Source organism: Bombus pascuorum, chromosome 4 (genome assembly GCF_905332965.1).
Source record: "Bombus pascuorum chromosome 4, iyBomPasc1.1, whole genome shotgun sequence".
Classification (NCBI taxonomy): domain Eukaryota; kingdom Metazoa; phylum Arthropoda; class Insecta; order Hymenoptera; family Apidae; genus Bombus; species Bombus pascuorum.
In genome coordinates, this window is record NC_083491.1 from 12,305,322 (window position 1) to 12,322,427 (window position 17,106).

Genomic DNA, 17,106 nt, shown 5'->3' on the forward strand with positions numbered 1-17,106 from the left:
TTGAGCGCTGTTATTATCGGGTATGGTGTTACAGTCGTGGTCGTGGTGTGAACGCGCGTGGTTCTCTTCGTGGAGGTTTTGAAAACTGTCAAAGTAGACAGACGAAAGGATGCAAGTGTTTTCTTATTGTAGAGTGTCGTTTTATTCTTTTTTGTTCAATGATTCTTTACAAGTTGTGCATTAGTGGTACGTATATTTTATGAATTATTTATTATTTGCGTACGAATATGTATATTAATTGTGTTCGGTTATGTCTTAACCAAAACAAATTTTCTATCCACGATATTAATAAGTTTTTAAATAATTTAAAACTGAACGATTGATAAGATAGTTTTTTTTTATAGATCTTCAAATGTATGAAGAAAGATAATGATGAAAAAGATTTTGAAATGAGAGTTTTTTATATAAGATATTGATAAAGTACTTTTTGCAAAATATCTTATTTTTTATTCTCAGTGAAATTTTTAAGAAATTTATAGATATATTATAATTATTTAAAAAATTTAATACTGAGCTATTATGAAAAATAAGGCGGTATCGATAAACAAAACAATAACAATTAAAATCTCCAATTTTTGTATTATAAAAAAATTAAATTTAAGAATGGAATAAAAATAAATCTAAAAAGTAGTATGTTAAAATTTAAAATGGAAGAGGACTATGACTAATTATGTCACATCTTTTTCTCTTTAATGATGAAGAGTCGTTGTATTTGGTCGCCGACGTCAAAAGCGAAAGTGGATTGGAGAGTCGCTGATATGACTTGTCTTTTCGAAGAAGACCACAATATAGTGCTGGATCTGATAAATTATAATAAATAATCAACGAAAAGCCTACAATCAGCTATCGGGAATAAAAACTCCATATGCACTCAGAATAAAAGATGATTGATATAGGTATGTTAATCTAATTATTAATAGTTATGACTATATACGTATAAAAATTTTTTAGTTAAATATTATTAATTTATCTATTATGGATATTAGAACATAAATGGTTCAATTAATATTTAAATCGTTACGATAAATCTTTAATGAAAATTAATGATTTTGAGTTTATCAATTTTGCATTAATTTAAATATTTATTTTCATCGGGTTAAAATAAAGCTTATTTTCATTTTTTGGTATCTTCCAATATAATTACAAGAGTATTCTTACAATTGTAATAATATAATTTAAGGATTGATTAAGTTTGAGAATTAAGTAACGAAAGAAAACATTATTTAAAGATTCAGTGTGGAATTTGAAGTGTATAAAAGACAGGATGGAGAATTAAAGATTCTTATAACGAATTGTTCTATAATTATTTTCTTATAAAATTATACAATATTTCCCTAAGTAGAATAATGCAAAATGTAATTTTATAGAGTTCTTAAAATTTTAACGAAAAAGACAAATTATTATTATAAATATCATAGGAGGAGGGAGATAAATGACCGTAAAAATGAGAAATTAAGATCAATAAATAATAAATAATTTGTTTTCAATAGTTCAAAATAAAACAATTGATTAATTTATGAAGGATTACAAAAAATTTCATTGATTTCTTTTTTTGTCTTGAAATAACTTTATATATAAAATGCTATTTTATATTATAGCGTTTAAGAGAAATGGAAAATACTTTAATCTGAAATGTAATAGTAAAAAATAATTCTAACCAAAGACTTGACGAAGTAAGTACGTCATTTACCAAGAAAAAGTGATAGCGTCGTCAGCTATTTATCATTTCTTCCTCCCTTCGCAAGTTATTATTTTATGCGCACATTTACTAAAGCTAATCAGAATGCTACACAATAGTTAGAAACTGAGCGGGACCAAGTCTATTAACCTATTGAACCATGAATTGTCGAAGAGATTTCATGGGTAGTTCATTTCAGATGAAAAGAAGAAGATTGTCAATTGTAGATTTATAAACGCATTCTTTCACAATCTTGTCAATTGACCATATTTGATGAGTTACTTTCAACAGTATGTACTTCTTAATTTAACTACATTTTCATATTTTCGCAACTGGGTACGTATCTGTATTAACACATTAGCAGCCGATGGCGTAACGTTTTGTTTTCAACAATCGTATCGTTAATAAACGATTTTTCTGGTACGTATATACAATCGCAAAACTTGAATAACAATTTAGAAAACACATCTATCTATGTATACGTCTAATTTTCTAAATTAAGAAAATGCATATAAGTTCAGTTTTTTTAAATTTAGAAAATGTATATATGTTTAATTTTCTACATTAGAAATTTTATTATTCAAGTTTAGCTATATATTGATACTTTTTTCACTCGCTATACCTGTCGAATATTGTTTAAAACTGACTGTATTTACTAATTTTAATGAAATTAGAATGTAACATAGAAAATTACATTTTGTATGCTAAAATTAAAAGAAAATAGAGGAATATACGGTATCGACTGCTCTATCATCATAAGATCATGAAATACAAAATAGCCGTCATCTTTTCTTGCTGATGGAAAATCTATTATTTCAATTAATATTTTTCGTGTAATTATTGATTCTTTATTTCAATGTGATCGTTTTCCATAAAAGTCACGAATGTACGTATTTCTCGCGTAATACTTAGTAAAGAAACGTAAAAAATATCTAGAAGAAAACAACAGGTCCAAGTTCTCGGTAGCAAAACCTGTTTCCCTCGCAATTTACTTTGGCTATTAGCGATTGAATTCTTCTTCTTCCTTTTTTTTTCTTTCATTTTGCATGGTCGCCGCCTCTTCCTGCTTCCGCGAACATATGATTCGGATTAGTCTAAGCTCGTGATCAAGGTGAGGGTAATCGATGAGGGCGGAGCGTTTACGTCGATTTCCATTACGTAGAACGAGAGAAACGACGGCTTGACAAACACGAGTCACCTTTGACGCAACGCGAATATATGACAGTCAGCTGCATCATACGACCAGAGACCAGGATATTGTCGGTCGATCTCGTCACGTGGTTGCTATGTCAATGATTTGAGACGTCAACCAAACGCCTATTGCGTGATCGGTTCCTGATTTATGTTATGACAATACTAATAGTCACTTGATCTCAGTCATAGATTCAATAGAGTTACAGCACAACTTCATTTAGTGGAATGAAATTTTAGTTGATGTTTGATATAAATGAGTTTCTAACGATTGAATAGGATTATTCAAAAGTGAACTTCTACTATATGAATGAAAAATTATAGATAGTGAAGAGAATTAGTGAGTTTTTATTACATGTATTATATTTTGTTATATTATAGTACGTGTCTATTTATTGAAATGAAATTTGACTTGATGTTCAAGTAAACATGTTTCTGACGATTGAATGCGGTTATTTGAAGGCGAGCTTCCATTACATGAATGAAAAGTCATAGGTAGCGAAAAGAATTAGTGGACCTTTATTATATTACAGTAGAACTCCATTTATTGGAATGAAAGTCAATATCCAATTAAATGAACTTATTATTTCTACGTTCATTTCATTCACTTGTTTGCATGTTTTTGCTATCGATCTAATTTTGAGTCCCAAGTTCAGTAGCGTATTCATTTTTATTAAGTCATTGTTTTGTACGTTTTCATTTATCATATAAGATCGAGTTTTCACAATTAATGATACGTTCTAATCCTCTTGTTATTGTTTCTTCGAAACTGAAGAGTCATAAAGATACAGGTAACCCTCTTATAACACGGACGTCCGTATCGAACGATCTGATAGTCACGGGTATCTTGGTACAAAGTAAGATTTTAAAGATTAAGGGAATAATAATTTTATTTCTAATTTTGTTCAGAAATTTATTGAGAAAGAAATATCGAACGACGATATTGTCAATACTGTTACATTTTTGCATGATACCAAAAATGACAGCTAGTAAACATTTTTATAAATTTATTTAAATCCTTAATAGTATCATTAAACGTATAGTTTATAAAAGCAACTGTTTGAAATATATGTAAACATTGAAATATTGCGTTTGGAGCAACGCATTGTTAATTTATTTCATTGTTACTTTTCATTTTAATTATGAAGCGAAAGAATATCAAAAGAACATTCGATGATAAGTTTACTACTCTTGTGTAACTTTTTCTTGTTCTACGATTTTATTGAAACTCGTAACTAAATTGGATGGTCGATTATGTTCAATAAAAATGGCTTTTGGCAAAATTCTCATGTCGTAAATGTCATTCTTTGCATCATCGGAACGCGACTTCTCCGATGATGTCATTGGACGAGGTGAACAGTCGAACCGACTCGATAAACTAAAAATAGCTGTTTGAACTTTTTTAATTTTTTCTCTTTTTATTTTCGTATGCTAATTTCGAACAATCGCCAACGTCATTCAGAAATTCTTTCGGTGGGAACGAGATACGATCGATCTTAGAGGCACAAATAGTGCGACATAGGAAATAAATCTTATCAGTTGCCCAAGTTCAAGTGAAAATCTGACATACTTTATCAGGAATGATGCATTGAATTATATAATAGGATAAAGTTCGTTGAAAACGAGATCGTCTTTGAAATCGATATTTTCACCGGTAGTAAAAGTGTATTTCGCTATTCCATTGGCTAACAATAAGAATTTACCATTGGTTTATCTAATTAAATATTGCGAGTTCGTTATCGGACCGTAAAAAAACAAATGTGAGTTCTATTCTTTTAGCAGTCTTTAAGTCTATGGTTTAGTATTAATGTATTTGATTATATACTACTATTTCCTTTACATTAATCATCGATGATATGAAATATCAATTATTAAATATTAATTATATTAAAGAATAATTTCATATTTTTATAACTGTTTAATATTTTTTATAACGGTTGATTTGTTCTTTGAAATAATATAAAAATGTTATTAGTAAGAATTTAATGGTATACAATATTTGATTATATGTATTTTAATTGTGTCCAGTTTCTTGAGTTATAAATTCATAATTTTAGTAGGTTGATGCGAGCAAAATTTGGCGCCAGTTTTGAATTCTCTTTTCTCTTAAGCATCGTGCAATGAATAGCACGTACGATATTATGACTAATTTTTATGAAATAATTGGAGAGAAATGCAAATTGACAATTTTAAGAAGCGATCGAGAATAAAATATACCTTTCGTTTCTCCTATCCTGTTAAAAAGGATCATATATCTAAAGCACTCATTTTTACGAAATTTATAGACAAGATATTAAAAATATGGTGAACGATACTAAAAAATTACTATAACTTCATTAATATTCCAAACCTCTTTATCAAATATCAGAATATTAGAAATCATAATGAGTGTATATTTTAAATGTCATACACTCTCAGAAAATTAGAAACAAAAGAAATTGATCCTTTCTTACCCGAACCGTGCAAACACTCCTTAAACCGGAATGCCAATGTATCATAACCTCATTAACAACGTCCACGTTCTATTTGTGCACGTTGTGCACATTATTGTGAATCGCATAAAAATAGAAATCCGGCGTTCGCCAGGGGAAGAAGAGCGAGGAAAATTCGTCGGGGACTATTTTCGGAAAAACCTTTGAATTATTTTCGAGAGTTTCGGTATATTTACCGTAGACACGAGCCAAATTTTACTTTTCACAATTTTTTTCTTTCCTTAAACCAAGTCTCCAATAAAATAAGAACACAAAACAGTCAACGGAAACGACCAACTGCGGAAGCCAATGACAGAAACGAACATAGGAAATGAAAAAGAGAAAGGAAAAAAAGGAACGAGGAAGAGAGATGGAAAGAGAGAGAGTAGCGGGAACGCGATAATTCGAAGCAAACTCGTGACTAGTCATTGATCGACCGCGAGACGTCGAGCGCCGCGACGCCCTCTCTCCTTTTCCTAACCCCAGCGGTGCGGCCCGGCGTGGCGTCCCCACCTGTACTTGTTCACAATCGTGTCAGACATTTAAGCGTCACGTCGGAAACACGCCTCCCTCTTTCTCTCGCTCTCTCCTCTCTTCCCCCTTTGTTTCTCTCTCTCTCTCCTTCGCTCTTTTCATTCGTCGTTCATCGACTCGTCGTCGCGTCGTCGGCCGTGTCTCGCGGACCAGAAGAAGAAATTCGTCGACGAACCTCGAGTGCTCGTTTCGTGTTTCCTGTCGGTTTCGTCGTTCGAGTAGAGAGAAACGAGACTAGAGATAGAGATAGAACGAAAAGGAGAGAGACGGAGAAACTGGCGCACGCAGCACGCGAAACAGAGACACTTCTTTGCTGCGTGAAACACTATTCTTCTCTTTTTCTTTTCTTTGCAGAGGAAGAAACGTGCCGGTGGTCGACGCGCGAGTGTTTCCGTGCGAGCTTCATGGTTCGATTGACCCAGTGAATAATCACGAGAAACGGAAGAAAAGAAGAACCGAAAAGAGGGAAACGTTTCTCAAGTGGTTGTGCGTTTTGTTTCGTGGCAAAATGTGCTGTGGCCAGCTGCAATGCGCGGACGAAACGTTCGACACGAGTCTTGGTTGATCGTTCTTCGTGAAGATTTCCCCAGTGCGCGGACAGGGAGTATCAGTATGTCCTAATGCTAATGTCGAGGATTCGTCGAATTTCGACGTCGGTTTGCTAGTGCTACCCCGTATCGTCGTGCTCATTGAATCGCTTTGTTTGAATGGGGTGGCGGTGAACGACCGTTTCTAGGTCGGTTGAGATCCACACGGGAGCTTAATTGACGCGCATCGAAGGATTCTAGGAGCGGGTCGTAGGCGAAATTGGAATATCGAGCGCGGACCTTTTCGCGCGGTACGCGGGTTCGGGACAAAGCTTTTCTCACGGAGGCTTTCCGCGTCACTTGGGAAACGACGATTTTCTCACTTCTGCGATCTTCGTCAGTCAGTGTCGATCGTACCGCGTCAAATCCGTAAACGTCTCGCGCGACCAAAATTAGGTCACTGGAAGACATATTACGACCATTAGCATCCAGCAGAATCTTCAACGCAATTGATAAAAAATTTAACAGAGAGTTAATAGGACGAAGTTAACTAATAGAAACTTGCTGATATAGGAACGAGCGTTTTGCGAAAACTTGGGAATATAAAGTCGACATGTTTTGTTTCCAAACGCCGTTCACACGCGCGTCACGCGTGCTCGTGTCCTCCTTATCTTCCAACAAAACGAAGACCTCGTCGATGAGCATGATTCTTCCAGCGAACAAGACTTCGGGCTCCAAGTGTGACAGGCAAGACTCGGAAGCGACGAGTGAAGGTTCCGGCTCTTCTATCGGCTACATTGACCAGGAACCATCGGTCTCTGATACGAGCAGTACCGACAGCACGCTCCCAGATATCAAAGCGGATTACCTCGATCCTGAGACTTTGTCACCTGGACCTGATTCTCTAATTGTACCAGCTTCCATTGTCATCGTGGAGAATGGAATAGACGAGTCAAATAATATACTTACGGAGGATAACGAACAGAGTCACCACGCGACCCCTTCCTCTTCTCCTGAGAAGCAGTCGTACAGTAACAGACGGTCCAAGAAGTTGCTGCTTCGTCTACGTTCCGATTCTTCGACCAACAAAGAGGACAGCTTGGACACGGTTGACGATTCGATCGAGGTTGTGTCGGTGGCTTCGAATAAAGAAGAAGAACATAGAGACGAGGAGAAACAATATAAGTCTGGAGAAACTTTGCTGACGAATTCTTCGTCGTCGGTGCTGATCGACTCTGTAGATACTGAAGAAGATATTCTAAGAAACTCCAGAGTAACTGCAGCTTCTGAGAACGATATATCCTCGTTGCAGAATGTGTTCAGCGAATCAGAGAAGGAGAACGTGTCCAATCAGGAAACGGAAACCGAGACAGAAGAAGGATCCTCGTTACCTTTGAGTCCCGCTGGCCCGTCAACTGGAGGCTTATCTTCTTCGACAGTACCTTATTACAATTTTCTCTGTGTTAATGGTGGATCTATGCGCCAGGAAATGACCAGCACCAGCTCTCCTCAGTTGTCTTCGGATAGCAATCACAGATCCAGCGCTGAATCTACTGCAGTTGATGCCTGCAGTTCGTTTAACGTTGAGAAGAGCTCGAGGATAGATACGTTGAAGTCAGAAGGCTTGGAAAGCACGTTTTGCCTACCTGCAGCAAGATCTTGCCCTAATTTGGAGAGACAGAGCGCTGGATGCTCGCCAACTAGCGGATCCTCTTCTTCTAGTCCTAGTCCAGGGCCTATCGGGCCTAGATTTAAACCTATAGAGGAAGGAGACATTCAAGTGTGTTTTTTGAATTATACCAACCTCGTGAAGAAGATCTTGTCAAGTAAATATCTGAGGAGGTGGGAGACGCATCATCTTTATTTGAACGACACCTGTATCTCGTCGAAAACGGTAAGTCGGGTTTTTAGATATGTTGAATATAAACAATCGAAATTATCCCTATTTACTACATTTTATATTTCATTCAAAAACTAATAGAGTATTAAAGAGTAACTAATAAGAGTGCTAATAGAGTAATAAAAGTATTTTTTACACAAAAGCTTTAACAAATTTTCCTTTTTATTTGGTATTTTACATTATAGGACACGTATGGTGAATGAAGCAACAAATTTATTGTAAAATCAGATTTATAGAAAATAAGAATAATAAGTTTGTATTAAATATCATCAGGACCCTCTGATACGATAATTATTAACTAATATTAGCAAATTCACAAGTTATAGGTTGTAGATTATAAATATGTAATTAAATAACTTGTAATTTACTGATTTTGATATATGTATTTCGTTTGTGTTATTATAAAACTTGTTACTATATACATATAATACAAGATAATTTGTTAATAATAATAACTTGGAACTTGTGATTTCAAAACTTTCACTATACATGTATAATAACGTTAGTGAAATTTTGTAAGTGGTCTTAGCTGTCCTGACACATATTTACCGGTAGTATATACGGTGAACTGGAATTGGATGGTTTAAAATTAATTATTTCATTATGGTAATTTTAATATTAATATTATAATAATAAACAACACTACTATTAATAATCGTATTAATACAATGTCAATATTAAATGTATTAACCATAGTAATCTCTCTCTTTCTTCCTCTCTTCTTCCTATTTTTGTATATTACGTGTATTCTATGTATATTTGCATCTTTAAATTTTCCACAAATGCATAATAATAACGATTAGCTTTCCCATTAAAATAAGTAAAAGATTATTTTATGAACGTATTATGAAAACTAGAGGGATTAGGCGATTCGGAAGTATTTCGAGTTAAATTTTAACTCCATTGTTCTACAATAGATGGTTTCTATTTTTGCCCTCTATGCAAAACATTTTCGTAGAAGGACGCTGCGAAACATTTTGAGGAGTTTACATAAAGTTATTTCACGAGTATTCTTAATTTTCCGTATCGTTATGTATCGTATCTTGTACATTGTACATAATTGACTTTTATAAGTTTCTTGTCATGTACGTCATTAATGCCCAAAGGTAAAGTATTTATGAACCAAAGAAACGTGTTTTACAGCTTATGAACTACATGTGTAATGTTAAGTAGATTTAAAAGCAAAAGAAAGAAATAATCATATATTAGGTTGTCCGAAAAGTTCCTTTCGTTTTATAAGGCAATAATAGATGTACAATATTTTTTGTTTTATATTATTTTATTGAATTATGTATGATCCATTTTGCAGTAATAGAACAAAATAACAAAACAAAAAATGTTGTGCGTCTATTATTTCCTTATAAAACGAAAGGAACTTTTCGAATAACCTAATATAATACGTGTCTCTCAGTAATTAAATGTCTTAACGTGAGTTGACGTGGTTCCAAAGTTTTATTAAAAGCCATAATTTTCGTATGACGCGAGAGATGTTCGCAGATAAAATAGAGCGGCTATATTTCTTTCAGGATTAATTTGTGATTGTAACACGATATTTTTTAGTCTTTTTGGAGGATATTTCATGGCTTTCCATAGAAACTTCATTAATAAAAAATAAAATGGAAATACATAAACGTATAGTCACAAACGAAGGGAAAAGATAGAAAATATGAGGAATAATGATTCAAGCTTTAGTATATAGTATAATACATACAGCGAATAAATACATACATGACATCTATGTATGTTTTCCATTAGTGGATTTATTTTATCTATACTAGATCTATTTATTATTAGATCGCAGATTTTCATGCTTATATGTATAGGAAATTTAAAGCTGCAGAACTGCGCATATAATATAAAAATATACACATTAAATATCCGAATTATGGCATAGTCCTTGTAATATTTAACGAACGAAACAAATTTTTGCTTAGATTTTATTTCTTTAATTGCAACCATAAACATTCGCAGTCTACTTATAATTTCTCAAATAAATTCAATATCACATCGCTGTTAGACTGTTATCGACAGACGAAAGGACTACGAAACGTACAAATAAATAATCGTTTCTTTTATATTCTGCTGCATTCGTGGATTTACGTATATTTCTAGGAATATCTGTTTCGTTTCGTGTCTGATACGAACTCCCTTTTGATTTTAATTGATTGTTTACAAGCTGCACGAACTATTATAATAATTGATATTATTAATAATGTTCTATGAATAATTAATATAATATATGTATAATTACTAACGAAATCAGACGCTGAATTTTATAATTTTCGATATTTCCTTAAAAAGGTAAATTACTGATCCCATAATTTATATTTAATTCACCGTAAACGACGCTATTCATTTGAATCGTGCGAGTTTATCGGCGAAGATTTCTTCGTTAGCTGTCAGTGAATGGTAAATCGTTAGGAATTTAATTAATTTTGTTTTATGGCTATTACGTCATTAAGTTTCTTGCCGATATCGCATCTGCAATTACAAGTCGTACCATGCGTCTTAAACTTTCCAATAATGACTACTTATACATCAACTGGTTATTTATTTCCTGCTAACATAATATTATGATAAAAAGACAAATACCTCACATGTGTTAACTATTAAAAACATCGCGTGACAATATAATATATCAATGATGCTAACTTTATTAAAATGCTGTATATGTAACGTGCTGATAATTACAGGTTAATAATTCAAAACTAATACTTGGTCAATGTGCGCAGAATTGCTAGAATTGACGCAGATATTGTAATTGTGATAAATCATGCCGTTTTACGTTATTTTACGTTAGTCGAGGCTGCGAGTGTTTCGTCAGATTTTAAACTCAAACATCTAACTTACATACAGTTGTGCGAGGATTGGAAGCAAGAGATAAAGAACTGGAATTAGTATGCAAACATTTTTCAGCTTCTGAGAAATGTAGGATCGCGGAGGGAATATTAAGAGTTTGCGTTTTAATGCAATTTAATTATTTAAGAAGATTTTTGTCTTTTTATGGATAAAATGTTTTCTAGAATTATTATTGGAAAAGATGTTCACCTATAACTATTTTACATAGATACAAAAAGCTACTTACTATTATATGTAGTCATATATTCATTCAGAGTTAAATTTGTTATAATACACACTGTCATATGAACTTGCGATACTCGCAAGAAAAATTGACTATTCTTTCGGAAATCATTTTCATCTGAACCTTATCTACAGAGTTGCTAAATTAAGCAAACATATTAATCACTTTAAATTTCCTCTTATATTCGCATCTCTTAACAGCAAAATCTGTCTACTAGCTTCCTTTCGAAATTTCCCAACAAGTCATCTAAAGTGATCCAAATAAAACTTTCAATAACAGCCCTTCGTTCGAAACTTTTCCCTTTTTTTTGTTTTGTTTTTCTCTCCCCAATATAAAAGAATAAAGCAATTCTTGTTCCCTGTTTGAAACGATTGCCGTTTGCTACATCGATATCTCACTTGAATTCGTTGAATGTTAGTATAGATAACGATCTTTTGTCGGGAAACGAAAAATGTATAACCAGATTGGAACTCGTCGTTGCTTGTATCAGGTGATCAGAAAAAGAAAAGGTAAAAAAAGGAAGAAAAAGAAGGAAAAAGAAAAGAGAAAAATGAATCGAGTTGGCTTTTTCGCGGTGCAAGCGTAATCTGAAGCGGTCGCGAGACGCATTCAGGGTCGGCTTTGACGCAAGTGATGCACACGCATACGCGCACGCACGTGCACCTCCCTTTTGTCTCTTTTCCGTGTACACGTTTACGTGACAAGCGTGCAAGCGTCTATACGTGTGCGTGTATGTATCGAGAACCGCACGCGACGCAACGTTTGCAATTTTACGTATTTTGAATAAGTATCTACGTTTTATGCGGGAAAATTAGGGTACGAAGAGTCAGCTAGTTCCAGAGAATATTCATTTTTCGATGCTTTCTATTTTATCACGTTTCATCTAAGGTGATCAATTTCTCTCTTATGTTCATGCATTTATGGAAAATTTGAAGATGCAAAAATCCATAGAACGTATATAGTATTCAAATATATATATATATATATATATATATATATATATATATATATATATATATATATATATATATGATATTCAAGGTATAACACTCGTTGTAAAATTTAACGAGTAAAACAAATTTCTTCTTAGATTTCATTTTTTTAGATATTATTTATTGATATCCCATTTGCCCTCTGGGATCTTGAGAGGCTTTGGTTTTTACATCCTTATATCTACTTTTCTCTACGCACTAAGTAGTATAAATCATTTTTTTTGTACTTCTGTTCATACAAATAGCAATTTACATAAATTTCCGGAGTTTAGTAATATTATTTTTATTAGGTTGACATTCTTAAGTTGATATCCTTTTTATTAATTATTTGAGACTTGATGCAAGTGTTTACATTAACAAATACATACATGTATGTATATATGAATTGATTTACTTAATTGTTTACAGTTTTTTAAAACTGCAATCATTCCTTCCTTCTTTGAAAATTGGAAACATTACGTAGAATAGTGTTTGATATATTATAATTAGTTAATTTTTTCATTAAATAATTTCCAATTTTTAAAAACTTGGAATTTCTGTAGAATTATCTCTTTGTTTATATGCCAAGTTTTCAATGATCAAATTTTATGTTAATTTTTAGACTGTGAACTATGGTATATTATTTTTTGTACTATCTGACGTTACAATTAATTTACTATTTAATTTTGTTTCTTTATTATGAAATTTTTTTGATACTATGTTATCAATAACGAATTTTATTAATTCCTAAGTAATTCAGGTAATTTCTGTAACATATGAACTATTACTTTTTGAAAATAAGTATAGGAGAAGTGACGAACCAAGTTTGGTATCGACAATTTTAATTAACTCTGTATAACTTTAAATTATTGCGATACATAAAAGTTTCAAATCTTAAAGTCTGTAATATTTCAGTCTTGTAAATTAAAAGTTTCTATATTTTAAAAACTCATATAAATAGGTATACCTTTGCATTTATATCTGAAACGACAGTTTGGCCAAACAATTATCCGATTTTTAAACTTTTTAATATTGAGATATTATTTGTTTTTTCGTTAGAGTATAAAATTTACGAAAGTAAGATTTAAATGCTAATACAAGAAACATAGAGGCATTTGAAGTTTGTAATCTGACTTTGTAATAATACAGCCATTTAAATTCAAGTACGAAATAATTATAGTTCTCATTTAGATATGCAGTCTTTAATATTGAAATGTATCCAAATTACCCGCATTACAACCGTTTAACTAACTATCATTCTAATCATTCTATCAACATATCTGCGTTGATCTGTAAAATTTAAATTTTAAAATAATATCGTCGATTTAAAAATTATGTTAATATGGTTAATAGATTGCAGACATTAATGCACTGAGGAGAAATTTAAACTTTCTAAAATGTATAGTAAAGCGTTCAGTATGATATTTACGTATTAAAACAAATCCTTATATATGTATTCGGATTCTATTTTTTTAGTTCAGATATTCATGTAAATATGAATAAAAATAATATTTAGAATATTATAAACGCTTAAAACTATAAACGAATAAGACTAAATGGGTATTTGCTCGTACGCTTACTTTTCAATGTAGCGTTTTTTTTATTGGGCTCTATACATTTTATTTTATATGAAAGCACGTGCTATTAAGTGATATGGAATTTAATACACTTGGATGTCTTCGATTAGTATGTGAATGCTATAATAAATATAATGCTGCGCGAATACTTTTCGTAGCTACTGTAAATTATTTAGATATAATTTGTTTTAGAGAACGGGATTTTTTCGACAACCAATACCTTATAATAACATGTCGGATATACGGAAGTATGCTGTTACTAGATGGGATCCTACTTACAAGAACTGCCTTAGCATAGTTCTGCCAAACAGTTCTCTTCTTCTCCAAGCGAATAATGCTTATACTAGGGACCAATGGTATCATTCGATACTATGGAAGGTAAATTCTTGTACAATTCTTTCTTTCTATTTTTTACAGATTCTATTTGTCCTTTCCTCTTTTGATCTAAGTACGTATGTAATATCTCTAGAAATTCGAGATATTTAAAGACATTTGGAAAGACGAACTAAAAACGAAGAAAGTACACACATCGGAATTTTTTTTATAAAGAGCAATACAATCTTCGAAGTGATGACGGAGTAAATAAATTAATTAATAATAAAACAAGTGTGAGAAGAGTTTCGAAATGTTGAAGTTTAATTATCGAATAATGAGCCCAAAAGTATGTTGTTATATAATAAGGAAAAAACATTTTTATTCGTGTAATTCTGTATCAAAATTACCAAAAAGAAGAACACATTCACTTGTGCTATTTATTCAAGGTGATATTTGAAGTGCAGCATCATGATAATTCAAGAATGTATTTAATGAATGGCATTCAAAGCCATTAGAATGCATAATGCATAAAGAGTCTTTTAGAAAGTAATATATGTGAAAGTGATACAGAAGAGCTCATAATTCACTAACAAAATGATACATACACCTCCTCTCAGAAATCTTAGAACAGTTGTCATATTTGTTTCAAAATTGGACAAATGTAAGTGATAGTAAATTTATATAAGCATCGTTTAACTTCATATTTTATGTAACAGAAAAAGTAATGTAAGCTAATGCGAAGTTAATAATTCTAAATACTGTAGTTTTATTAAGGATAGAAGATGTCCCAAGAGTTTTGAGCGGGAGTGTACATCATTGATTATGTAAACGGATCTTATGTAAGTGAATTTACGCAATCTAATATGTGTGAATTTCGAATTTTCAGAGGAGTATCTTTAAATATCAGCATCTAGTATCTCTAAATACCCGGGAGGAAGTAATCATCAAAGAATTAAAGTCAATGGTTGATTTCGCGTTATGGACGTCGCTCCAGGACGAAAGAGTATCTGTAGCGCCGTTAGAAGCTGTTGCAAAGCATCTCGAAGATTCGGCTGTTGAAGATTCATCAGAGAAATATTCGGAAAAATCGACAGAAGAAATGTCTCGATATCGAAACGATCGGAAACATTGGGCTGAATCTGTTCTCTCCGTGGTATCTCCTCTTTTAGACAAAGTTGCGCTTCCAGTCTGTTTAACAAGGGTTCTTGTGAAGCTGGCTCAACAGCATCCACAGTCGTCCTTGGTTACAGCCATAAGTCCAGCGATCACGAGATGCCTCAAGCATACGGTGGATTTTGGCAAATCCCTGGACATGAGGAAACTATTGCAAGTGTTTATAGCTTCTTTGTATGTAACGGATGGGGAGCAAGCGATCAGAGATTATATCGCTTCGGTTCACGGGCCTGGAAGCGACTGTCCTCACCCGAGGATGCTTCCTAATTTGGTGTCCGTTTGCGTCGCTGCGGTTTTCCATAGGTGAGTTTGGTTCTTCTTTCTTTTCGCTTATTTATGGACAAATTTACAACTCACAATCTGACATTAGATATTATAATAATATTGTACTTATATAATAATAAATAATAATTATATTCAAATATAAGGAGAGTCACGTAGCCTGAATCTCAAATGGTGCATTCGTATTGGAAATTATGGTACTTGGATTAAATGGTGCGTGCGTATTGGAAATTATGGTAATTGGAAGATATTTAAAGTATGAGTTGCAAATTTGTGAAACTCCTGTGTATAGTATTGTACAAGATTTCTTTTGTATTCGCGTCAATAAATGAATACAAAGTTCCTTAATATATTTATTATTGAAGCAATTAATATTGATATTATTTTTCCAAATTTAAACTCATACAAAAAGATTACGCGAGCGTTCTGATTATTTATGACAATCAGTATAATAAGGTTTTGATATTCTTGCCGTAAACATTTTTAACATTGAATATACGCGACTCATAGCAAAATCTAATCCTTTAATCCTTTGATGACTGTGGATAGAATAACATTTAATAGTACATCAAGTTCAAACTTGAAAGAAATGTTAAAAATTTACCTGTTTTTTAAAATACTTCTAAAAGTTATAATGTAAAATTAATACAATATTTTTAAACATTTCATAATAATGTTTGTTATGTGCATTGACTTTGTCTAAAAAAAAAAAAAAAAAAAAAAAAAAAAAAGAAAAGACTAATTGCACGTGGCGAGTGCATTATTGCAAATTGCGTGAGTCACCCTGTATTTTATCCACGCTTCATTAAAGCGTATCAAAGGCATGAACGTTCTGGAGTGCCTTGTTTGAAAGTGCAGAAACTAAACCCTTTAACGAAGAATATGACTTTAGTTAACTGCTTGGGAACAATTCTGCGGAAAATCTCGCTTAATTTCACGTTAGAATTTTTTTAATAATATTTTCATTTTATTTTTCCTTAAAATTTCATGCAAATATAATCTAATATATTAAAAATATGCTTTATATTAATATAAAATATACTCTCAAAGAATGTATTTATGGAAAGAAATATGTACGCATTAAGACACTTTTTATTTAGTATCTCTATATTTTTATATAATAAAATATTAGTATTTTATCTCAGTATTTTATATCAATATAGCTTTCTGCAACATTTTGTATTTTTATTTACTGTGACTTGAAAAAAAAATGTTACATACAATTTTTAGAAAAAATAACAAAGAATTTAAAAGCTCACAGTGTTCGCTAAGAAGAATAAAAAAATGTTTAATCATCGATATAAGTTCTAAAATTAATACTGAGTTAATGGAAAATGAAAAAGAAATCAATTTACATATGTACAATATACAGAAGAATACACTATATACGTCGATTCGTGAATCA

General features: G+C 32.1%; 1 protein-coding gene across 4 annotated transcripts in view; it reads left to right on the top strand.

Moving 5' to 3' along the window:
• LOC132906503 (C-Maf-inducing protein-like) overlaps positions 1-17,106 on the top strand; it is a 25,998-nt gene continuing 8,892 nt past the window's right edge. The window contains exons 1-5 of one of the 4 annotated variants that reach the window (XM_060958749.1): positions 1-186; positions 702-896; positions 6,229-8,295; positions 14,124-14,309; positions 15,133-15,722. In XM_060958749.1, coding sequence (XP_060814732.1) covers positions 7,015-8,295; positions 14,124-14,309; positions 15,133-15,722 — 2,057 coding nt within the window. In that variant the 5' untranslated portion in view covers positions 1-186; positions 702-896; positions 6,229-7,014. Of the gene's footprint in view, positions 187-701; positions 897-3,068; positions 3,210-5,741; positions 6,075-6,228; positions 8,296-14,123; positions 14,310-15,132; positions 15,723-17,106 lie in introns of those variants that run through there. The other 3 variants (XM_060958750.1, XM_060958752.1, XM_060958751.1) reach the window with 3 other exon arrangements.